Source organism: Trichomycterus rosablanca, chromosome 18, assembly GCF_030014385.1.
Source record: "Trichomycterus rosablanca isolate fTriRos1 chromosome 18, fTriRos1.hap1, whole genome shotgun sequence".
In the NCBI taxonomy this organism is placed as follows: domain Eukaryota; kingdom Metazoa; phylum Chordata; class Actinopteri; order Siluriformes; family Trichomycteridae; genus Trichomycterus; species Trichomycterus rosablanca.
The window spans coordinates 20,756,810-20,766,797 of NC_086005.1; the positions used below are offsets into that span (position 1 = coordinate 20,756,810).

The window sequence follows — 9,988 nt, forward strand, 5'->3', positions numbered from 1 at the left end:
ATAGCCTACACTAAAAACAAGAACCGTCATGACCCTCAAGTCCAATAGCATTAAAACTTCAAGCACCTCTGCTCTCACAACCCATGTTCATTAAACAAGCAGTTCATATTCCACAGCTGGGCTATAAAATATAGAAATGGGGGAGAAAGGGGGCCATTATTGGGCCCGATCAACATTTCAGTATCAAAGTGAAGATTATACGAACCAGGATCAGTGTAAACCAAGTGTGCAAGCTAAGTAATAGTACCCAGTGATAAGGTGGCATTCCACAAAGTTTTAACATAAAACATGATGGGTGAATATCTGAAATGGTTAAAAAAATGTATATATATATATATATACTATATATATATACTGTATATAGCAGATGTAAAAGCTGCAGAATCTTCTCATGGTTGATTGTACAGAGTACTACTATACTACATGTACTGACAGCAGTCTTTACTCAGTTTTGTGTGCACCATTCTGACAGCATGTTCCCTTCTGCAGGACTTTAGGCAACCTTCTCCCCCTGGTGTATGCATGATAGTAGAAATTGAGGAAGAGAATCAGGAAGATGAGTCCATACAGGCCGATGACGTAGAGAAACACCGGGAACTGGTAAGGACAGTCCTTCATGAAGAAAAACTGGCCAATGTGGGCAGTCACCATCACAAACTGAACCTAAATGGGAAAAAAGAAGTTTTTGTTTATAATTCAGGTAACCAGGCTTTAAACACATCTGCATTAGGTCAGAAAACATCAATTCCAAAGGGCTAGTGAGGACCATGTACCTGGTCAGACAAATATTAAGAAGGTCTTGATTTGTAGGTCACAGGCAATGTTTAATATCTCCAATTCACCTAACTTACATGTCCATGTTACATGGAAAGCAGAGCTCCCAGAGAAAACCCACACAGACATGGGGAGAACATACAAACTCCACACAGAAAGGACCTGGACCGCTCCACCTGGGTTACCTTATGAAGTGGTTTGCACCATTACATTATGCATAATGTGGGCATGATGGCACAGTGTGTAGTGCAGTCACTTCACAGCAAGAGCAGCCTGGGTTTGATTCCCCGGCCAAGGTCGTTTCTGTGTGGAGTCTGCATGTTTTGCTGTGTCTGTGTGGGTTTCCACTGGGTAGTGGACGGCCAAAAACATGCAGTCAGGCCCACTGGAGATACAAATGGACTGGCAACCTGTCCAGAGTGCTTCCTACCTGTTGCACAATTAATCAGACCCACTGCAACCTCGACCAGGATTGCATATGTAACTTGTGAATATGCAACATTCCCATCCGATAACTACAATTTTACAATTGTAAAATTTTATGAAAGAAATAAAAACCCACTTACCAGCTGAATAGTAGTCATGTACTTTTTCCACCAGATATACTTCTGGTAGGCTGGTCCCAAAGCAGAAAGGGCATAGTAGGTGTACATGACCACATGGACACAGCAGTTCAGCAGGGCATGAAAGGTTCCCAGGCCACCTAAATGGATAGTGTTGGATCAATTTAAAGCCTTAAAGCATAAATATGACAATAATTTAGGACACTAAAAGCATGCGTCAAGCCAATCCAAAAAAAAAAAAAACTGTACCTGGAGCAAACTTGACCCCAAACCACCATGTAAAGGGCATGATTGAGTGATGGTACACATGAAGGAAAGTGACTTGGCTATTCTTTTTTCTCAGAACAAAGAAAACCTATAATAAAAAAGACAAAGACCAGGGTTAAATTGTTTGCTTGCATCTTTTAAGCAAACATCATTTTACAGCATGCACATGCCAACAGTACTTTGTACTTACAGTATCCAGCATCTCGATGAACTTTGAGAAGTAATAGAGCCAGCAAGTCCAAGCCATCTACAAAAAAAAAAAAAAAGCAAGGAAGGAATTTTAAAACCATTAGAAATCTCATTTATCTACAAATTAAGAAACGTTAAAAAGTAAAGTACTTTTCTTACCCTGAGAGCCTGAGGAGAGCTGGAATAATCCACAACATCACACTGGTATGAGTATCCATTAGCCCAGCCAGACATGAGAAACTGTGGGGGGAGAAAATAAACAAACTTTGTTTACATGTAGTCTGATGGTACAGAACCAACCACTCCCACAATCCATTTCTTGGTCCCTTTTTAACAGCTTAAGTACTTCATTTTGTATCCCACACGGGCAGCGTTCCAACAAAAAGGAAATACAGTTACGATGTACAGTGAGAGTTGCTTGTATTTAGGCAAAATTTTACATACATATTCATAACCAACCTCATAAATCATGTATAGCGAGAACACAACAATGCCAAAGTTGTAGATGATCATTGGCTGCTTGAGGTTAAAGGGTTTGCGGTTCTCCATTAGTCGAGGTCCAAACGTCGTGACAAAGTAGATGTAGGAAAGGATGATTATTGTTTGAGGGACTGGGGACGACATGAGAGGCCAGTCTTCAACCCTCGGATCTATAAGATGAGATAAACAACACATTTAGCTTCCCAGCACAACAAAGGTCAGTTTTCCTTGAAAATGCCCAAACCGGATTGGAGCTCACCTGCTTTTTTAAGATACTGGTCATAGAGCAAGGCAACACTTGAGGTCAGTTTGTTGAAAGCCATTCTGTGAGAATTTAAGAAAAGAATTGTACATTAGTTTAAAAAGTGCTGAGAACAGAACACACATTGGTGCAACTACACACAATGTATTCAAGTTGATCGTGATAAAATAAAATGAACATAAAGAACAGTATACGGGATCAGTTTTGCACATTCTGATGATTACAAGTAAATATAAACAAATTTTTCAGTTAGTATTCAAGTTTGTAGCACAGATCATACCCATACCGCTTATAATCTATAGTCAACCTGTGGATGGTCAACCTTAAAGCTTTAGTATGTATCATTTTTAGAAATTAAGCTGTGACAATAACGGTAGAAATATAAATGTTGTCTTTGCCACCTATATATATATTACAAAAAATAAAATAACAAACATTACACATTAAAGAAAAGTGACTTGGATAGTCTTTATATATTACATCAGCCATATTTTGTGCCACAAACTTAAGAAACTTAAAACTAACCATGTATCTATCCACCACCAAAACCAAGCTGGACTGTGAGACAACTAAAGGTTATTGCATAGCTAGGAGCTCATGGGCCCCAGCGCAAAACAAAATTTTGGGCCCCCCTCAACAAATTTCATATTATAAATATATATATGTGTATATATATATATATATATATATATATATATATATATATATATATATACACACACAGACACACACACACACATTTACGGTTATTTACGCCTTCATCCAAAGCGACTTACATTACAGTATACAGTCTGAGCAACTGAGGGTTAAGGGCCTTGCTCAAGGGCCCAACAGTAGCAACCTAGCAGTGGTGGGGCTTGAACCAGCACCCTTTGGATTACTAGTCCTGTGCCTTAACCACTAGGCTACAGCTTGCCTACATATTAAATTATGTGAAATTAAATTAAAGTGAGGTGAGTGGTTGAGTTTATGTCATGGAGGGCCCCTTCCTGCCATGGGCCCCAGTGCACCTACCTCCTGTAGTTACGCCCCTGGGTTATTGTACGGTAGTGTTTTACTTTACTGTTTTCATAGAGTTGTCAAGCCATTTGAAGCTGTACAGTAGGTTATGGCTTACTATAAGCAACAATTTTAAAGTAAACACAGTGTCACAGCTTTAAAGTAAAATGCAATGTTAAATGCCAATGGTAGTTACAGTATACAGCATTTCATACTACTGTACTAGCATTTACTATACTGGAGTAACACCACACGTTAACTATTTAACACCAATAGCTGTTCCTTAAACCCATTAAGAAGTATCGAACATGCTGGTGGGTATGACGAAACATTTAAATGCCACAAACCTTGGATGTATCTTGCTCGCACCGCTTGCCCAATGATCGCTCTATCCTCTGACCAGCTCACGTAGGTTTATACTGACTGGCAGCAGGCGCTCACCTCTCTAATTTATACCGCATAATATACACCTGCGCAGTAGCCACGCCCACAATCACAAGCTCAAAAAAGGAAAGATCCGGATCTGCACCGAAACTGGTTTTAGCCCAACGAACCTCTCCTCCCCTCCGCCCCCACTCTGCCTCCCAGTATGTTTGGGTACGTGTCTGTGGGTTATGAAACTTGCTGAACGAAAGTGATTCAAAGTAACTAAATGACTGTATATAATAAAATAAAATAAAATAACAAACGTGCTATTAGCCATAGGTTATTAAATTCAAGTGCTTGTTTATGCTGGGTAGTTGTGCTAAAACACTTTAGGCTATATGGCTCGGTTAATAACGTCAGCAATTAAACAATTACACTTCCATTATCATTAGCATTTGTTTAGCATAATGTTTGTTTTGAATTTGAACACACTTTTGTTGGTCACCACCCAGTATTATCTGTTTTTAAACATGTTAAAGCTGGTTTTTAGTGGTTACTGACTTTGAACAACTACAAAACACAAAACAAAACCCTGTGATAACTAGTTTAAACCAGAAATAAGCAGAAGCCAGGTTAGACCATCAACCAGCCAATGCTTGCCTGGGTTTACTTATGAATAATTAACAAAAAATACAAAAGGAGCACTTTGTAGTTCTACAATTACAGACTGTAGTCCATATGTTTCATTGCGTGCTTTGTCAACCCCCTTTCATGCTGTTTTTCAATGGTCAGGACCACCACAGAGCAGGTATTATTTGGGTGGTGGATCATTCTCAGCACTGCAGTGACACTGACATGGTGGTGGTGTGTTAGTGTGTGTTGTGCTGGTATGAGTGGATCAGACACAATGCTGATGGAGTTTGAGAATAGTCCACCAACCAAAAATGTCCAGCCAACAGCACCCCGTGGGCAGCGTCCTGTGACCACTGATGAAGGTCTAGCAGATGACCAACTCAAACAGCAGCAACAGATGAGTGATCGTCTCTGACTTTACATCTACAAGGTGGACCAACTATGTAGGAGTGTTTAATAGAGTGGACAGTGAGTGGACACGGTGTTTAAAAACTCCATCAGCGCTGCTGTGTCTTATCCACTCATACAAGCACAACACACACTAACATACCACCACCATGTCAGTGTCACTGCAGAGCTGAGAATCATCCAAATAATACCTGCAACTGTGGTGGTCCTGGGAGAGTCCTGACCATTGAAGAACAGCATGAAAGGGGGCTAACAAAGTATGCAGAAAAACAGATAGACTACAGTCAGGAATTGTAGAACTTCAAAGTGCTGCTATATGGGAAATGGAGCTGATAAAATTGACAATGTGTCCATGTCAAAATACTTTTACATTTAATATAAAAGTAAAAAAAAAAAAAACTTTACTTTGTGAAAAAGGTAAACTCAGTAAAACCAGATAAGTATCGTAAGTGATGTCTATATTCAAAGCCTTGTTAAAGATTACTTTAATTAGTGTTTATAGACTTATAAATGGTAAACTCAACCATATACCATGCTTAACTTACCATGCTTAACACTTTAAAGTTTTTTTTTTAATAAGAAAAGCAATCTTTCAGCGCAGCCATTTCAAGGCTACTACTTCAACAAACAAGGTTCTTTACAGGAATTTTATAAAAGAACAATAGTGTGTTATCAATTAAATAATTGTCCCTTTACATTTAGAAATGGTGTATAGGAACTGACAAAATGTACAAAGCAGCATTTGGGCTATAGTCAAAGTGCATGTCATGTTTAAAGTAACTAGTATGTGTATCAATGAAGAAACTACTTACATATATTGCACAATAGCAAGTGATAGCATTTGTAGACATTTATGCTTCTAGTAAATGCTTACTCATATTTGTTAAATATATCTTCTTTGTGTGTTTTGTTTTGTTTTAGGCTTCCAGTAAGAATTAGAATGGAAAAAACACAGAACATGGAAGAGGGTGTTAGAGAGAAGGTAAGTGGGTTTGTTGTTGGTAAATAACATAACAATAGAAAACATTGATACTTTGGGGTGTGGAATTGAGGAGAACAAAGGAAAAACTTGCTTTGGAGAGGTAAGCAAAAACACTGGAAGGCATAAAAACTGAGCCACAGATTAGACCTACTTTACATTTGAATCTGTATTAGTTGTAGAACAATAGGGTTTAAGCAATTAATACCTACATTGTGCTATTAAAAGCTTTTTTTGTGTGTGTTTTGTCCATTGTCTCATAAATACACTAAATGATCAAATTTATGTGGACTAATTATTGTGGTTAGGTGATAACAACTGAGTAGTCAATTATTTTATTTCATTTTCATGTTTTACCATCGCTGTATCCTAGTCAAGGGTACTGTGGGTCCGGTGTCCAAGATTGTTTGTTTGTTTATTAGGATTTTAACGTCATGTTTTACACTCTTTGGTTACATTCATGACAGACACGGTAGTTACTCATTACACAAGATTCATCAATTCACAAGGTTAGATCAAACACACTCATGGACAATTTAGTATCTCCAATTCACCTCACTTGCATGTCTTTGGACTGTGGGAGGAAACCGGAGCACCCGGAGGAAACCTACGCAGACACGAGGAGAACAAGCAAACTCCACACAGAAAGGACCTGAGAATAGTCCACCAGCCAACAGCGCCCCATGGGGAGCATCCTGTGACCACTGATGAAGGTCTAGCAGATGACAAACTCAAACAGCAGCAATAGATGAGCGATCATTGAAAAACAGGGTGAAAGCAGGTTAAAAAAGTATGTAGGGAAATAGATGGACTACAGTCAGTAATTGTAGAACTACAAAGTGCTTCTATATGGTAAGTGGAGCTGATAAAATGGACAGTGAGTGTAGAAACAAGGAGGTGGTTTTAATGTTATGGCTAATCAGTGTATTTGATAACTATAATGACAATGTTCAGTGAAAATACTGGAAATCTTTCCAGTTAAAGATTTAAGTCAGGCAAGGGAAGTTTCATTTATCCTATTTCTTAATGTACCCCTATACAAAAAGTGAGATTCTTAAAGACATGGTTTGACTAGTTTGGTGTGGTGGAACTCCAGTGGCTTGCAAATATGGAATGTTGTTTGGTCCAACATAAGCAGCTGACAAGTGCTTTTTGAGTGAATGGGCAAATTCCTGCACACAGAGTCATTCTAGAACAGGAAACGGCCTTGCTCAAACTGTTGAAAGTTAAAAGAATAATTTATTGTATACAACTGACAGCATAAAACAGTGAGCACAGTAAGCACTGGGTGTGGCTGAACTCTATTATACACCGATCAGCCATAACATTAAAACCACCTCCTACAACACACACTAACACACCACCATCATGTCAGTGTCACTGCAGTGCTGAGAATGATCCACCACCCAAAGGGGGCTAACAAAGCATGCAGAGTAACAGATGGACTACAGTTAGTAATTGTAATAGTAAGGTTAGAGAATATCACAGTACCTGGAGAAAAAGCCACACAGACATTAGAAATAATAAAAAATTGCTTATAGGCAAAAACATCTAACAGAGGAACATCAAACCCACCTCTCTAGGACTACTTTCTGCTTTACCAAGTTGTCCTGTTTTAGAAAATGTAGGTAGAAACTTGGGTGTTGGTGTGCCAGGGACTTGATACTGGTTTGACTGGATTTAGGGCTGGATTCCCTTCATTGCATACTGATGTGTTGCACTGTCATACTTTGTGCACCATTGTCAAAGACATGTCTGAGTAGGAATGTATGCTGGATGATGCCTGTTTGTAAACAGGCTCATTAGCATACAAGAGTAAGTTCTAGAATGATCCTTATTGTGATACATTTCCTTCAGATAACCAATTAGAATCACACCATGCTCAGTGGCATTTATAAAATGCTAAGAATTGCCAGCGGGTGCTTTCTTATGAGCGTACACCAAGAGAACAGAACCACTTGTAATGATTGGAACCTTCTTGTATTGAGGGTTCCAGTGGCTCTCTTATGCTGTGGCTGCATTTTCCTAACATGGATTTGGATTTTCTTCTTTTAAAGAAAAGGGTAACAGCAAATGAATACTAACTTATTCTGACTGATAAGATGATGGACTATAATGTAACATTTCTATTTTCATGGGATTCATGGGATCTCTGTAATGACAATGCTTCTCTCAACAGCACACAAGTACGGTATAAGCATGAAATGAAATCAAATACTTCGAACCTGAGATATTTCACGTTTTGTCTCCTCAACTTCATTTCATTTGTTAATATACCTCCATTCCTGCATTTCAGGCCTGCAACACATTCCAAAAAAAGTTGGGACAGGGACAATTTAGGGCTAGTAATGTCAACGGGTGATTGTAATCATGGTTTGGTACAAAAGCAGCATCCAGGAAAGGCTGAGTCTTTGATGAGTAAAGATGATCAGAGGATCTCCAGTTTGTCAACAAACACATAAGAAAATGATTGAAATGTTTAAAACAATGTACCTCAAACAAAGATTCGAAGGGATTTGCATATTTCTCCCTCTACAGTGCATAATATCATTAAACTATTCGAGGAATCGGGAGGAATTTCAGTGCATAAAGGCCAAGAGCGCCTCTTAAAACTTTACTGTGCAAAAAAGAAGCCTTATGTTAACCATGCCCAGAAGCGGCGTCGACTTCTCTGGGCTCTGAGGCATCTAGGATGGACCATCACACAGTGGAAACGTGTATTGTGGTCAGATAAATCAGCATTCCAGGTCTATTTGGAAAAAATGGACATCGTGTGCTTCGGACCAAAGACGAAAAGGACCCTCCAGACTGTTCAAGACCTTCAAGATGTCATTTTTCCAGGGACGTCCATGCATTTTTCAACAAAACAATGCAAAACCACATGACACATGACGACCCCGTACTGTTACACATCCTAAAACGTGTTTGCAGGAAGAATGGGACAAAATAAAAGCTGAAACACTAAATCACTTGGTATCCTCGGTGCCAAAACGTCTTTTAAGTGTGGTGAAAAGGAATGTCAATGTTACAAAGTGGTAAATGCTTTACTGTCCCAACTTTTTTGGAATGTGTTGCAGGCCTGAAATGCAGGAATGGATGTTTATTAATAAATGAAATGAAGTTGAGCAGATAAAACATGAAATATCTCAGGTTCATCCCGTCTGCAATCAAATAAAAGTCGTCAGTAGTGAGTGGATAAGGGAGCCTGAAGCTAGGGGGGTTGGATGGGTTCTTCATCGCTACAATTGTCTAGTCAAGGCACCTACACAATTGATAGATGACTCACGGAATGTAGTGTGTGATTCTCCGTACATGATTTGGCTCTCTGTAAGACTCCGTCTCTGGCAGGTAAAAAGAAGTGGCCGGTGACTGTGTGTGTGATGGAAAAGATGTGAGAGAGTCAGTGGCTGTCCTTGGTCAAGGCATTGGTCTGTAGTGGTAGACGAAGGTACAACTGGGGAAGTGGACATGTGGACAAAACTAGATTGGGAGGAACAGGAAAAATACAAAACAGTGGAGCATTTATAAGTATACCAACATTTTTGAGTCTATACAGTGACTGTTCTAAACACAGGGAGGTCTTTTGACTGTAAAACCTAAAAAAGTACAAGTATGTAAACCTGTACAGCAGGATGGTTCAGTCCTCTTCATGGGTGTGCACTCTCTATGAATTGTCCTTTGCCCACAGACATGCTGCCACACATTCACTCAGCCAGTAAAACACACACACACACACACACACACACACACACACACACACACACACAACTGAGATTAGGTGTTTTGTCACACCCATTTCTAACAAGTGTACACAGTTAGCTGTATGAAATTAATAACATGCTTCCAATGTTGGGACAACGGGCATTTTCCTGTTCCAGTACAACCCCTGTGGCCAAACTGAGCTCCATAACAACATGGTTTGATGTGTTTAATGTGGACCACTATTGGTATGCACCAATCAGCCATAACATTAAAACCACCTCCTTGTTTCTACACTCACTGTCCATTTTATCAGCTCCACTTACCATATAGAAGCACTTGTAGTTCTACAATTACCGACTGTAGTCC

The 9,988-nt window shown here is 39.3% G+C and overlaps 1 protein-coding gene across 1 annotated transcript; it reads right to left on the bottom strand.

Annotated features, from left to right (window-relative positions):
* Nucleotides 1–441: 441 nt before the first annotated feature.
* On the bottom strand, nt 442–2,596 carry LOC134332932 (very long chain fatty acid elongase 7-like). The gene is made up of 7 exons (XM_063014766.1): nt 2,533–2,596; nt 2,253–2,443; nt 1,953–2,033; nt 1,795–1,851; nt 1,587–1,692; nt 1,341–1,477; nt 442–663 (listed from the first exon to the last, which is right to left on the bottom strand). The coding sequence occupies exons 1-7, from the start codon at nt 2,594–2,596 to the stop codon at nt 442–444; spliced, it is 858 nt and encodes a 285-aa protein (XP_062870836.1).
* Between the last annotated feature and the right edge of the window lie 7,392 nt (nt 2,597–9,988).

Bases quoted from the DNA above. Each gene is read 5' to 3' on its own strand.
- LOC134332932 (XM_063014766.1), bottom strand. From the start codon at position 2,596: ATGGCTTTCAACAAACTGACCTCAAGTGTTGCCTTGCTCTATGACCAG. The intron at 2,444-2,532 runs GTGAGCTCCAAT...CTCATCTTATAG, and splicing joins CCAGTATCTTAAAAAAGCAG to ATCCGAGGGTTGAAGACTGG. The intron at 2,034-2,252 runs GTTGGTTATGAA...CTCCCCCCACAG, and splicing joins CGCTATACATGATTTATGAG to TTTCTCATGTCTGGCTGGGC.